A 14545-nucleotide genomic window follows, 5' to 3' on the forward strand; every position below is an offset into this window, starting at 1 on the left:
TTTTTTGTCTTTTTTTTTTCCTTTTTTTTTTTTTTTTTTTTTGAAGAAGGGGGGGCTCTCTTTCTTCCTTCCCCCTCTATTGCATAGTTCATTTTACTTTTAAACTTCTTGCTTCCTGCCACTCTCTCATAATACATGTCTTGCTCGGTTTATATTCGGTCATTTGATTAAAGTACCTACCTACCACTCTGAACTCCAAGCTAAAGGAGTCAATTGGGACTCCGATAGTCTAATGTAGATGTGTACCCATTTGCGTTTACATATGCGTTGACATATTCCTAATGAAGGACACCCACGACTCACATATAAGGTACACTTATGCAGAAGGTCTGAAGCTCTAGCTTCTACCAGACTCACTCTTTAATTACCAAACGCTTGCCCTTACGGTCAGGTTCCTGTTTCGCCAGCACATCCGCGAGTCATCGTCAGAACCCAAACTGGGCTCGAACGTTCGGGAGAGTTTGACCGCCAGTGGTCTTCCATTCAAGTATAGTTCAGGACCCGAGGAGTGGAACCCTCGAGTAAGTGATAATCGTCGTCGTTAATATTAATATTATTGATTTATTTATTTAATATTTCTCTTTTTTTAATTTATTTCCCTTTTGAGAAAAAAAAATATATCCTTCTTAGTATTAATTTCAGTAGTATTGTGATTAGGTAGGAAGCAACGGCTGGTCATGACTCTCTAGGCTCTTTACATTTCGCAGTACAGTAGAATTCCCTTGGTAGTTTCATTAACTTCGTAAGAATTGAACCGGAGGAGTACTAGTATTAAAGAGCACAATGGATTAGGTAGATACTAGATAGACGTTAAGCTGCAACCCGGGACGGAAAAGTCATAATTAAAATCACCTTGAAGTGTGGTACTTCGTAAAATTAAATACTATTAATATTAACGGCTTCTCCAACCCACTGGTCCGTCAAAAATCGCCTCTTGTTAGCCTCCCCATGCCCTATTTACCTATCAGGTACTTTACTTACCTTGACCTGGGCCTTACTTTTTAGTAGTACCTGTGTAGGAGTATTACTGCTAAACTTCTTATTTGCTATTCGGCGATGTTAGATCACCTGTCAATGCAGGCGATCTGTTTTTGCATCTCAAACTGTTTCATCTCTCGTCGGCTTTCCTTTTCCCTTTTCCCTACCCTGCTTTCTTTGCTTTTTCTTTTCTTCCTTTTCCCAACGTCTCTCCATCGCCGTTGACTATTCCTAGTTCTAGTCCCTTGTTCATCCCTGTCGCTGACATCTGTCTGGACTCAATATCAAATTTAACCTTCTCTCCTCGTTTAATGAGTCTCATCTTTCTATTACTCGTGGTGCTTTAACATACCATTATCTCACCGGCTGTATCGACTTTCCTAACTATCATTGAGAGTGTTTATTCATTATTCCTGTCCTTCAGCTATACACAATTTTTTTTTTTTTTGCTTTGTTATTTTTCTATTTATCTATTTGTTTTTGGAGCTGGGGAGCTCTAAGAAATTGATAGTTGAACCTACAAGACGCCCTGCGCTCTGGTAGTGCCATTTACTTTCTCAGCTGAGGTACTGTGTTGGAACGCGCCGCACTTGATTGGCACCTTTAAAAGTCGGACGGGAAAGAGTTCATCGGACAAGGCCCTGCTTTTTCATCCTTGATATTGGGTCAAATTTTCACTTGTGGTTACCTCCCAATTATTGTTTCAGTTTCGTCGAGGAGGATTCTAGTCGCAAGTGATCGTTGGAACCCAGCACTTAAAACGCCAGTGCACCTGGTTACCGGATGCTCTTATCCGTCTAGACTTCTAAGATACTCGAAAAGAACGAAAAAGCTTTCCCGTTGCGAATCGCGCATATGATTGCGTTACAAAACCAAGCTATCTTGCCTCCCGCCAAAGTGGATATCTCATTGCTGTTGAAGCCCCAAGATGAGGAGGCCGCCGCACCGGTGACCACTACGTCCACCTTTCCACCAAATCCAATCCCTCCGGCTCCAATGGCTCCGGCAATTCCTGTTATTGCCTCAGCATCGGGCCCTTCTATACCTCTCACCAAAGGCCCCTCATCGCTTCCGGCTAAGCGTCTTCAACCGGCTCATACAGCAGAATCACCGGCGAAAAAACAGTCAAAGTGGTCTCCCGAAGAAGATGCTTTGATCATTGAATTACGTGGTAGTGGCATGAAATGGGAGGATATTAGCAAACGACTTCCTGGACGAAGTGCTATTAGTTGCCGCCTCCACTATCAGAACTATTTAGAGCGCCGAAGTGAGTGGGACGAAGACAAGAAGAATAAACTCGCAAGATTGTATGAAAGGTATGTTGTACAGAGTCAATAATTGAAAAGTGATGACTGGGAGTTTGTTGCTAACTTTCACTGCAGATTCAAAGCAGAGATGTGGTCTAAGGTAGCGGAAGAGATGGCAATCCCATGGCGAGCTGCAGAAGCCATGCATTGGCAGCTAGGAGAGCAAGAAATGGCGCGTCGAGCCGGCGTAGTGCCCTTTTCGTTATCGAGTTCAGCCATAGACCCACCAACACCTAGGACAAGAAGAACCAGCACGTCTTTATCTCGACCAAGAAAAGGATCGGCATCACGCTCAATTCCCCCACCACAGCTACCCTCCGTTGAAGAGCTTACTGCAGGAGTTCCAGCATTTGCTCCGCCTCCACCTTTTCCTCCTCCAAGGGAGGTCTATCGAATAGGCCGTCCAATGGATTTAAGCGGCACTCACAGTGGTCATATGGGCCCCAATCTTGGCATTCCCCCTCGTACCCTTCCATAGGGTCAAAAAGAACCAACTCTTTATTGCGTTTTACCTATGCCTATTATTTCTTTCTTTACCCCCACATTTCTTGCTGCATTTCGATTCTGCTGCGTTATAATGACTTGCATAGCGTTGGCTGAATATCTACCTTCGTCCATAGGATGGATTTTCTCGACTGGCTCGGTTGATATGTGCCTTCTTTTGCCCAGAATTTCAAGGAAGGCCCGTGCCTGACGACATTTCCTTCTTGTTTCATCTCTCTTTTGTTATAAATAGATGCCATGAAAGATCTCCGGAGCTGGATCTCGGAGCACGCGTTATTCCCATGTGTTACGGTGTTTTTCTCATTGGTCTCATCGTGCTGCGATTGCCCACCAATTGTCTTTTTCATAGCCAGATTCCAGTACACGACCACCCGCATTGGTTATGTCACGCTCTAACTCATTGGCCCCATAAAGGTGGTAATATCGATGGAAAACTTTTGGTTGCTCAGTTGGACCGTCTTTGGGGAAGTTGCTTGTCATTACCCATGGAACCATAATGTCCTGCTCGTCACCTTTATCCCAGCCCCTGCGGCTGGTCTTCTGCTCAAGTGCCCATACATATAGTAGGACTTTCCCTCCGGGAGCCTCTGCCGTGGCGGGCTTCAAAGTGCGCAGAATCTCACGGATAGCTTGAATCCTTCGAGCCGGGGTTGACAAGTGGTGTATCACAGCTATCGATATTGCAAAGTCGAAGAAGGAATCCGGGTGTGGCAAGTTCAGGATATCCGCCACAATGGCCGAGTGTGGTTGGTGATTCGCGGCAATTCGGGCAAGGTTCTCGGATCTGGCATCCTTTAGTCAATCACGGGACATGTGAAATGGTTTATTCAAGAATCCATGAATGAAAGTGAGACATTGGTTATTTCCAACTGTGAATTAGTAAGGCAAAAAAAAAATAAAATAAAATAAAAAATAAAATAAAATAAAAAATAAAAAAAATAAAAAAAAAAAAAAAAAAAAAAAAAAAAAAAAAAAAAAAAAAATAAAAAAAAAAATAAAATAAAATAAAAAATAAAAAAAAATAAGACAAAGATAAAGATAAGAAATGATAACTAAACAGATTGATAAAAATTACGCAAAGTATAATAAGTATACAAAGAAAGGAAGGCAAAAAAAATTAAACCATATATAGATAAATGAAATTACTCACCTGTCTGAAGCAACAATAAAGACATTCTGGTTTACAGGTAGACATTTTCCATTGCCACATCCCACATCTAGTCCGATAGCTCCGGGTGTTAATTCTGTAAGGAACCGTTTCACAATTGGCCACGCCTGATACATACGTCAGCACACATGCCTTGCAAGAGCAGTAGAGTGCTAAAATATGCGGTATATATACCTTGTAGCGAGTGGAGGAAAAATGACTTGCGATTTGTTGGTACACCTCATGGACATGCTTTTCTTCGTAGGCTTCCTCCTGGGGCTTTTCAGTTACGAAAGACTGTTGGTCTGATGACGATGATGCCATTTCTGCTGTATTGCCTTGTGATCTTACGCCTGGTCACTTTTTGATAGAGCTATGGTGTTGGGTACAGCGTAATCGGCAAAAGGTCTGGAGCGTGTGAGGAGAAGGAGGAGAAATCTAAGAGGCGTCAATCAGAATTGAAATCACCAAGAGAAATGGTACAATACCATACACCGTACGTAATTAGATTGTTTCGAGGCATGTAGTGAAATCGGTGCAAAGATTAAGGTTAGCGCATTCTTAGGTGGCTCGGAGAATATCTGAATCAGCAGATCGTACTTCTCATTTACTATTTACTTTCTTTTCGTTTTGTGTACTTATTGGTCTTCCCCGCCCCGGCATTACTATACTGTATTCCCTCCAATGTTAGCTCCATCTGCGCTGTAGCATCCAGCCGGAGGAACTACCTGACTAAGGAGGGCCGTATCTTACCTCGACCCAGACACCCATGACATGGATCAAGTAGTGTAGGTTTGAGCCAGTGCTGAGGCATACCTAAGATACCCACTACAATTTGAAACCCATGTTAGAGTAATGGTTAGTATTTATCTAAGTAAGAACTGAGATGAAATACCCAAGAGCGATGTTGCATACGGTCGGTTGGTTACTCCGTGGTTAGCAGGAAGAGGATTGACTAATAAAAACCATGTGCCTCTGGGACACCCCTCCTGGGTCTTATCGCATGGGTACTTATCAAAGAAATCTATCACTTGCACGTGATATGTTACCTGACGATCTCCCACGTCAAAAAAAAAAATAAAAATAAAAATATAAAGCAACTCATTTGCACTTCTAGAACTGCTGCTTATCGACTGAAGGGCACACATTCCAAGTGACTATGTCATTCCAACCGACTCCGTCGGATGTTTCTGTCCTCATTACCACGCCTACAGCAAGTGCCAATTCTGAGCCACACTTCGTCACGGAGCGTCGAATAACTCCAACATGGACCGTTATTCAATTAAAGTCAAAGTTGGAAACGATGACAGGGATACCTCCTGGTAGTCAGAGCTTAAAATTGAAGACACCAGGGTGCGCTGACCGATGGTTTGACGGTGATGAGAACATGATCGGTGATTGGGGGTTGAGAAAGGGCTGTGAGATCGAGGTACGATGTCTGAGGTAATTTGAGATCTATATGAGACTTTGCTAAAGTCAGACATCGAACCAGGTTCATGATTCCCGCCCCCCTTCAGCACGGCCGAACTTTCATGATCTATCCTCTGTTGAAAAATACGTTCTTCCTGCGACCACCTATGAATCCCTACCAAATTCAGTATTGGCATGGAAAAAGCACCAGAAACTTGGTCGGTTTGACCCAAATGTACTATCGCCGTACGAATCGGCTCGCAAGCAAGCAGAACAAGACGCCGAGGATATCAGGAGTCGAGGTAAGAAGCATAAATAGAAAAACAGTCAAAGGGAGAATGAGAAAAAACAAAAAGAAAGAAACAACGTTTAACTATCAGAGTGCCGCTTTTTATAGGTATCGCGGTTTCCAAACGTGCGATTATTCACCCGTCCTCTCCGCCACATATCCGACGAGGAATTATCCGCTTTGTTGGACCGGTGCCATCCATCCCCTATCCTGGGATAGAAACTAGAGATGCCGACTCTAGTGCTTGGCCTATCTGGGTAGGAATCGAGCTCGATGAGCCAACTGGTAAGAACGATGGCAGCGTGGGCGGAAAGCGCTATTTTACTTGCCCTAACAAGGCCGGTATCTTTGTGAAACCCGAAAAGGTTGAGGTAGGAGAATTCCCGCCTTTGGGACTAGACGATTTAGAGGACGAGACGATGGAGGAAATATAGTCTCGACCATTAAAATAATCGAGACTAGGAGGCTTTTGGGGATTAAATCGTATTCATATAATATCATTCAAAACACGCCAGCGAAACCTCACAGACAGAGTCTGTGCTCGCATATATTGCTATTAGGGATTGAGAGATGACAGAAGGAATAAAATGAGGAACATGAGAAACACCGACAGCCCAGTATTCATTCAAGAGGATCGCTAAGCCCAACAAGATCGACGCCTATGAAAGACGCAACAATGAGAAACACAGATGAGAAAAGAAAAAGCCAATGCTACATTCACATGAAGTTGGGAGAAATGAAGAAGATAGGCAAGGGGGCGTTGCTATCGTAAGAATAGAGCCCATCAAGACCTTGGAGCCTGTTCAAAGACAGTCACTATGATGCTTTAGAGCCACCTGCCTTCTGCTTCCCCTTGGGCCTACCTTTCCCGACACTAAGAGGACGTTCAACTTGAGGGGTTGGTTCTTCTTCCATAGTGTCATTTTTGGAGGCAGACCCAGGGGCAGAATTGTTACCCTCCACAGGGACACAACCTTGCGTGAAGAACAGCCGGGCGTCCTTCCCATGTGTGTTTGCGAAGCTGTAATAATTGCCTGAAAGCAAAGCACAGATGGTCAGACATCTCTGAAAAGGGTAAACTGGGAAGATTTTGCCAAGCTCAACGTACCTCTTGGCACTTGGAATACGCAGCCTTTTCCAGCGCTAAATTGTACACCGGAGATGTCTACTTGTACTCGGCCGCGGCATACATAGAAGACCATGTGCATCTTCTTTGAGTTTTTTGGCTTTTTCACTCCGCCGCTTGGCAGCTCAACAATCCCGGAACCTAAGAAAGGAGAGCTAAGTAGTTTGGCAAACCGAAAACTTGAACCTTTGACATCCCTCGTCTCTATACCGGAAGGCGCGTATGCAATGTCTACACATCAAAAGATCAGCACAGAGGCTTAAGAAAAATAAAAAGAAAAAAGTAAAGAGAAGGTGGAGGGCCGGGTAGTCTACTCACCGAGGACCTCTTCCTCGTCTATCCCAGCCTGGGCGTCGGGATCCCACTTCCTAATGTAACCATGCAAAATCCCTTCTTTCTCCCAAGGGTCAATATAATCCTCATCATCTTCTGAGTCATTTTCCATCCTATGTTTTCCCGACTTCGACCTCTTCGAAGGTCTGCCCTTCTTGGGTTTCCGTTTTTCCGGTTCGAGTTCTTCCGTACGTATGATCTCCTTAATAGTAGAGAGAGGGTAGCGCTCTCCCTCGGCAGCCTCGCCATCACCGTAGACACAGCGTTCGTTCTTCCAATATGCAAGAGGTCGTACAGATACTCGCCCTGACCGAGTGTGTGTAGTGCTGCTATCCGTTGGAGCCTCTCGTTTGAGAATATATAAGCTTCGCCCCTTCAAAGGCCCCGTGCGTTTGACGTGATCCTCAACAACCCTATCCAAATCGGGGTGGCCTGATGTATTTGGTTCTCTAGTCTCTTTTATGGAGGCCTTGGTCTTCTTTGACAGCCTCTGTTCCTCCGTATCGTGACTGATGCTGCGCTGGCTTTTCGCGGGCCTTCCGGGACGTTTACGTTTCTGCGAGGTCTCATGCTCCTGTGGTTCATTCGACTCTGCAGGGATGTGAGTCCGACTTGATCCACTTCGAACTTTCTTTTTGGGTTGATGGCCGATATTTATCTGACCTTCCTTCTGCAGGCCGACAGCCATTATTGACGGAGATTGCGTTGCTGTGCTGTTCTCATCTGGTTCCTCCATTTCATCTCCTAGAATTGTGTCGTTGCCAGCATCGAAGCTATCAGCGAAATCATCCCGTGTATGTTCGAGACTGTTCGCATTTTCATCCGCGTTCGATTGGCTATTCGCATCGCTGTCCGAAAATGAAGATATTACTTCCTGTGTCTTTTTGTTTGCCTTACTGCGGGCACTGCTCAAATGATTCAAGGGAGGCGCATTTATAGAACGGTGAGTCAGAGGAGAAACATCATGTCGTAAGTCCCCTTTCGTATGACTTAAGCCTTTGCCATCGGAAGGACTAGAGGAGAGGAGATCCCGTTGTGGGCTTTGGGATGATCGTAAACCGGGCGTTCTCCGAGGGGACCCAGTCAAGCCAGCCTTCATAGGAGAACGTGCAACAGGTGGTGGGAAATAAGAGTTTCGCCCGCCATTCATACCGCTGAGAAAATCGGCAGGACCAGGGGCGTTTCCTGCTCATCCGCGTTGAGAAATTAATATCATGGCCCGTACATTGAAGAGCGTTTGCACGTACCCTCGTCCATAGACATGCCATCGGAGCCTACCGAAGATTCATTCCCATTGCCAAAGCCATTTTCTCTTGCGGGAGACTTCTCTGGCGATGACCACATCTCATCAATGTCCTCCATCCCATGTTCATCGCGCTTGCCCTCCTTCACTGAAATTCCTGTCCGACTGTATCCATTCTCTTCGTTAGTCCGCTCTGCAGCAGAAAGAGAACGTTGAAATGGGATGTTCGACAGAGAACGCTCACCGTCCAAGTTTACCGACATTGGAATAATCATAATCGCGAGCTTTCGCGGGCCCCCGAGGAGCCATCCTAGTGGAGTTCCGGGAGTGAAATGCGGGAAGATTAGCTGTATGGAAAAGTTACGATTAGGACGCACGCGCACGCGCGCACACAGTATCCTAAGCTACTTTAGCTAAAAAATATTTTGGATCAGGTACCGTAAAAAGAAAGGCAAAGAAAGAAAAGGAAATCCCCATGAGCAACAAGGGTAACTTTTAATTGGGAGGAGACGGAAAGCTAGTGAAGCGCTGTGGAGGGGAGTTGGGAATTCAAGATAGGCGGCGACACGCGCGGAAGCGCCGCTAGTCCGGAATGGTTTGGGACGCGTCTAGAGCACAACCTTCTTAGCTGACAAGAAGTTGTGTCCTTCACTTCCATAGAAATGCTTTCATCTTTGTTTATAGTTCTTTATCCCTAGCCAGCAGTATTTATCATGAAACAAGCTAGTATGGAAGAACCAACTCAGCCTCCCTCGTTCAACTCTCAAGGGACGCTCACTTCTGCGGGCCTTTTTATCCCTCCCAATATAAACCGCCCACGGTTGTATGTGGGAGATTCTTATTCCTACCATTCGCCATGCCCTGCCACAATCGCAACCCGCCAACCGAGTTCACATCCTTTTAAAGCTGACGAGATGGCCATAGATGATTCCACACCGACTGAAAGCTACCCGGAGAGCTATTTTGTTTTGGGTGTTGATGAGGCAGGTCGTGGGCCGGTTTTGGGTCCTATGGTATACAGTGCTTTCTATTTGCCGCATGACCTTCACCACTCCCTCCTTGCACGCGATTACAGCTTCAATGACAGCAAAGTTCTAACACCTGGTGTACGCGCCAATTTAATGCGTCTGCTCTGCACCCCGGGGACTCCCCTGTTCGAGTCATGTGGATGGGCAACTAGACTTTTATCCGCAAGAGATATTTCATCAGGCATGATGCGCCCTGGCGCGGGGATGTATAACTTGAATGCACAAGCAATGGACGCTACTGTGGAACTCATTCGAGAGATTGTGGAGGGCCGCAAAGTTGACATTAGAGAGGTGTATATCGACACAATTGGAAACCCGGCCACCTATCAGCAGAAGCTGGAGCGGGTTTTTCCGTCACTAAAAATTACAGTGGCTAAAAAGGCCGACTCTTTGTACCCTTGTGTTAGTGCTGCAAGTGTTGTTGCGAAAGTGACCCGAGATGTAGCCTTGGAACTCTGCCATGAAGGTATAGTGGAGGCCCAACAATCCGATGACCCTTCACAGGCAACTTCTACTGTCAGTTGGGGCAGCGGTTATCCCTCCGATTCGAAGTGCGTAAGCTGGCTCCGAAGGAATATGGATCCCATATTTGGGTGGGGTAATGAATGCCGGTTCAGCTGGGGCACTTCGAAAGAAATGCTTGAGATGAAGGGGGGGATGAAGGTGGACTGGCCGGTTGATGAAGAAAACACACAACTTCGAGATTTCCTTTTGACGTCTTCTGAAGTTCCTAAGGGAGCCAATCAAGAGTTGCGAGATTGGTTTGGGCAGAAGACAGCAGAGGTCTTTTAAGCAGAAATAGCACCCAATATGAAATTGCGATAGCGACGTGTGATACCCTAGAATGTATAAATATAAGACGCTAAATGTGCAACAAGATCACAAAAGTATCAAATAATATTAGAAAACGCCAAAGAATATAAAGGAAGTGGGGAAGACAGATAAAGAGAATATGTCATCAATGAACGGAGAGAGACAAGAATGCTAGGATCCATTGGGTATCAAATCAATTTCACTCCTTTCAATATCCTAGTTCGAGGAGTCGACGGGGATATTGGCGTAGATTTAGTTCGATGAAGGCAGCAAGATGAGATACTTCAGCTCATAAAGTCGCTGTTGAAAAGTAGTAATTGTCCCACAGGTATTCATAATCTTCGACAACACTGCCTACCAAGTCAAGCAGTGGCTTCCCTTTCATCTTCCTAGTTAACCCTTTCAACCAGGGCCTGGTTAGTGTTAGCAAAACAGTGGCATTGATTAGTGGTAGTATTAAGTGCTCATACTTGGTCAAGTTTTCATAGAGAGCGCCTCTCATGAACCACCATCCCATAGCCCATCCTCTCTTTCTCAATTCCTCGCGCTCCAGACCTGTCAGTCCACGAAGGCCACCAGCAAGTCTCTCCCGGAAATCGGTTTTGGCAAGTTGTCGACAGCCATACTCCATGCCAAATCCAATGAGCCAAGGCCTCCAACTTCGTTTATTGCCATTCCATCTTTGCATCGCTAGTGCATAGGCTACTGGCCGCAAAATGTACAATACTTCTGCCAGCTGTCCTTGACCAGTGACTCGGTGCAAAAGAGCCTTGGGGGGCTTGATATCATCAGCAGTAAGTACTTTCGATATTAAAAAATTTGAGACGTCGTTCACATCCGGAAGGCAAGGAAGCGATAGTCCCGTACGAGGCATGGCCCAGCTCAGGTCCGAAGACCGCTCGCTTAATGGTGTTTGCATCCCGCTCCAATCGTCTTCTTCCTCTTCCGCAGATCTTGGGTCGACATCGCGCTCTGGTAATGGAGGGCTGACTAGCGGCCTTGAGTTTGTGAGACGTAGCAGAAACAAACGACATATTGCTTTGATACATTCGATGAGGATAACAACTCGCCAGCGAACTTTTTCACCTCGACGCCGCGCGATCATTTCCCAAAGTAATTCTGTGTACTGAACCATTTGAAGAGCGATGGCGACCTTATGGTAAAGCGAGGAGTGGGACGTCCAGTATTTTGTATAGCGGGAATGTGGAGTGGGTGCCGGTCGAGAGATGGTCGATGGAAGTCTAGAGATTACTCGAGAAACAAGGGAATCATGATACAGCGAAAGGAGCTGTACAGAAGAATGTACTGGATGAACAATGTTAGATATCTAGTTCGTCTTTGAAGCTGGTTGTATATATACCGCATTCTGACGAGATCTCCGAATCCCTGTATCGTCCTGTGTTGTTCGTAGGCATTAGTTTTTGTCATTCGTATATGTTTAAGTAGATTACCCTGAAACGAACCCGGGATTATGTATGTGAGAGACCTCAACGCCGACTCTACTTGACCTACAGAGCTAGCGTTCTTAGTCACGAAGTCCTCGTACAATGGTAACCATTTAGATGGTCTCAAAAGCGTCGAGGGGACTGATCCTCTGCAGTTCCGCGTTGGATCCATAATCAATGAAGAACGTATTTTGTGGAGTAAGCGAGCCCCTACTAGCCTCAGGAAGAAGGAGAACGTAACAACAAAGTATGGGGATGGAGTTGAGCAAATCAACAAGGGACAGGGATATGTTCAACACGTGCTCTCCGCATGCCAAGGAATATGTGCCGAGGTTCCGTTCGGACTATCTACTATTACTCTGTCCGCCTTTAGATGTAACTAACTATGGTTGGCTATTCAAAGCTCCAAGCCATTGATATTCTCTCGATGTTAGAGTTATACCCCTAATCTCAAGAACCATAGTAAAGATCAAATATCTACTTCCTCCATAGAAATCACCAGCCAGGTGCCTCGTTCCGGCCCTCGCCCATAGGCTCACTCATCCGCGTATTTCCAAAGGCCACCCGGGCGCATTGCTTCTCTATATCGTTCTTTTACTTTATCTCTCTCAAGCCTTCTTGCCTCCTCATGGTCAAATTCTAGTTCTTGTGTGTCAGGCATATCCGTGCGCCAAAACCCTGGCGGCGTAGCCGGACGTGGATGATGATGTCTATGCTTCCCAAAACAGTTGGCGATCAGCCTTGCTTTTGCCTCATCAAGGAGCTTCTGGCGGTCCTTTTCACCAAGTCCATCAAGCAAATGCTTATCTTCTCCCAAGTAGTCTTCTAGGATTTTCTGGTCATTTTCTTGACAAGAGACTGTAGAGTCAGTTCGTAGACCAGCAAGACGTGCCATGGTTAAGAATTTTTCTCCACAGCAATCAGGGCGCGTGCATCCCTTGGTGCACTTGCGTTCTTTTTTCTTGCGGATAACAGTGTTATATGCATGCTCGAGTCCTTCGTTATAGTCAGGGTTTATCCTGAAATGACTAAGCTCGAGCCGGTGCAGTGGCAGAGCTCGGTAAGGTTCATCCTCTAGATGCATTTTAATTGAATTAGATTTAGCTCGGTCGGAAATTAGGGCATTGGTTGATAGTTGTTGTTCAGTCGGCCGTTCGTTGGCTTGCGAAGAATCCAATACTACCGTTATATCAGTAGGTAAAGGTGTATTATACTCGGATGCTTCGTGATCAGCATGAAATTCGTGCTGTTTGTGCCTTTTGGTATCGTTCGCGTTACCATTGTCCTTCGGTGAATGCAACAGTGGCCTAGGAGGCAGCGGTTTCTCCAATAAATCCTGCAAACGGTGTGAGCCACCTTTAGAACTTAAAGCTGCTGATAGGTAGCAAAAATCGGTGTTCAGCGTTGTCCTTCCTGCAAGTGCTGTGGGGTACATTTGTTCACCATCCTCAGCTACGCACGATATAGCATGGTTAGACGCCCTCGGGATTATTACTGGCTTTTTTTCTGGCCATCGAGCAGAACTATGCATAATGCTAGCATTGTCATCCACCGATTGAAGTGCTGTGGGTCCATTAAGAAGCATGTGGCCTGATGCTAGGCGGTGATTATCCTGGGGCACTGGTTTTCGAGATGAGGGCAAATGAATAGTCGAAGGGTCTGTTTGAGATTTTCGATATGCATCGATGACCATCTCTTTGGTCTGTGTCTCGACAGTGCCGCCAACTTCATCCAAATCTTGGGTTTCAATTGTTTCGACGTGTTGGGAAATGTTTCGCACGGGACTAGAGAGCATACTTTCGCTTTTCATGGTAATGGGCGGTTTCGATTCCCTTTCCCTCAAGCCACTATAACGAGCTAGTGTCCCAGATGCGGGCAAAATCCCGCGTTTCCTCTTCAATCCCGGCTGACTCTGCCTCGCCGATATATCGATATCTTCGTTCTTGAAAGGAGGGCCGGACTGTGTCAAAAATAGTTCTGGAGATTCAGTCTGCAGGGGCTGTCCAAAGTTGTTCTCTGATCTTCTATATTCGTCGCAAATGACGGACGTACAAACTTCACCCAGCTCTGGCCTAGGTAAGCCCAGGAGCCCAGGAGCCCCGTCTGCTGCATTGTGACTAACCGGCTCTGATATGCCATTTGCAAGTATCGACTCTGCTGTTGGAAAGCCATCATGGCCTTCATTTGCGATGTTCTTCACACGTTGAAATTTGGCAGTGACACCATTCAGCACCAGTGTGAACTCATCCCGCTTGAGGCATTTGCTCCAGTGTTCCAGCTTTCTCTTATGCCGCTTGATCTGTTGTCTGAGACCCTTACACGCCTTTGCGAGTGTTTGTGCATCTCCATATAGTGCAGCATATTTCCCATTGACAATTCGCGTCTCTTTAGCACTATATTCCCACGACAAGAGATTGTGGTCATCACACAGACTCAAAACACGCTGCGGCGCATATGCTTCCTCCAATTGAGACTCGCTCACAGAGACTTCAGCACCATCTAGGCTAATGTCATTACGGCTTATTTCTTCTCGTAAATGGGTAACCTCAATATTCAGCCTCTCAATCTCGGCCACGGCTTTACTTCGGGCATCCTCCGTAACCCTGAGTTTCTCTTCTGCCGCGGCGACTTTTCTGTCACGAATGGTAAGCACAGCGGTCAAATCGCTGTATGCATCATCGAAAGATTTCTCGAAGCTCTGAGCCACAGAGGCATGAAGTTGCTTTAGAATTTCCATGATAAATGAGAGTGGTCCCATGAAAGGTAATGGATATACATACTTTTAGGAGTCTCGGGGAACGCGGCAGTACTTATTCAAAGGACGTCATACCCGTGATCCTAGGCGGGTTCTGGGCTTGGCCTGTTTTTCTCAGTCTTGAAATTATCGTTTATCGCCCTTTAGATAAGCGTTCTTATCGGACA

The 14545-nt window shown here is 45.9% G+C and overlaps 6 protein-coding genes across 6 annotated transcripts; 3 read left to right on the forward strand and 3 right to left on the reverse strand.

The window, feature by feature from the left end:
• Positions 1-281: 281 nt before the first annotated feature.
• BDV38DRAFT_286255 (MYB DNA-binding domain protein) lies at positions 282-2763 on the forward strand (the record flags this gene model as incomplete). Its single annotated transcript, XM_032060631.1, has 4 exons — positions 282-310; positions 392-521; positions 1780-2294; positions 2361-2763. The coding sequence occupies 4 exons, from the start codon at positions 282-284 to the stop codon at positions 2761-2763; spliced, it is 1077 nt and encodes a 358-aa protein (XP_031910131.1).
• BDV38DRAFT_295564 (tRNA (carboxymethyluridine(34)-5-O)-methyltransferase) lies at positions 2621-4260 on the reverse strand (the record flags this gene model as incomplete). The annotated part of the gene is made up of 3 exons (XM_032062725.1): positions 2621-3573; positions 3940-4064; positions 4132-4260. 3 exons carry the CDS (start codon positions 4258-4260, stop codon positions 3099-3101), a joined length of 729 nt encoding a protein of 242 aa, XP_031910132.1. The 3' UTR covers positions 2621-3098.
• A 485-nt stretch (positions 4261-4745) lies between these two features.
• BDV38DRAFT_171196 (tubulin-folding cofactor B) lies at positions 4746-6254 on the forward strand. The gene is made up of 3 exons (XM_032051948.1): positions 4746-5365; positions 5429-5648; positions 5744-6254. Exons 1-3 carry the CDS (start codon positions 5096-5098, stop codon positions 6067-6069), a joined length of 816 nt encoding a protein of 271 aa, XP_031910133.1. The 5' UTR covers positions 4746-5095; the 3' UTR covers positions 6070-6254.
• Positions 6255-6413: 159 nt separating this feature from the next.
• BDV38DRAFT_171175 (Cupin domain protein) lies at positions 6414-8848 on the reverse strand. Its single transcript, XM_032051947.1, has 4 exons — positions 8582-8848; positions 8342-8502; positions 7080-8279; positions 6414-6992 (listed from the first exon to the last, which is right to left on the reverse strand). The coding sequence occupies exons 1-4, from the start codon at positions 8644-8646 to the stop codon at positions 6691-6693; spliced, it is 1728 nt and encodes a 575-aa protein (XP_031910134.1). The 5' UTR covers positions 8647-8848; the 3' UTR covers positions 6414-6690.
• Positions 8849-9065: 217 nt separating this feature from the next.
• BDV38DRAFT_273879 (ribonuclease H2 catalytic subunit RNH201) lies at positions 9066-10157 on the forward strand (the record flags this gene model as incomplete). Its single annotated transcript, XM_032057748.1, has 1 exon — positions 9066-10157. One exon carries the CDS (start codon positions 9066-9068, stop codon positions 10155-10157), a length of 1092 nt encoding a protein of 363 aa, XP_031910135.1.
• Positions 10158-10467: 310 nt separating this feature from the next.
• BDV38DRAFT_273880 (peroxisomal membrane protein-domain-containing protein) lies at positions 10468-14360 on the reverse strand (the record flags this gene model as incomplete). The annotated part of the gene is made up of 4 exons (XM_032057749.1): positions 10468-10591; positions 10649-11466; positions 12222-13583; positions 13746-14360. 4 exons carry the CDS (start codon positions 14358-14360, stop codon positions 10468-10470), a joined length of 2919 nt encoding a protein of 972 aa, XP_031910136.1.
• Positions 14361-14545: the final 185 nt, after the last annotated feature.

The sequence above is a fragment of the Aspergillus pseudotamarii genome (assembly GCF_009193445.1).
Source record: "Aspergillus pseudotamarii strain CBS 117625 unplaced genomic scaffold BDV38scaffold_58, whole genome shotgun sequence".
In the NCBI taxonomy this organism is placed as follows: domain Eukaryota; kingdom Fungi; phylum Ascomycota; class Eurotiomycetes; order Eurotiales; family Aspergillaceae; genus Aspergillus; species Aspergillus pseudotamarii.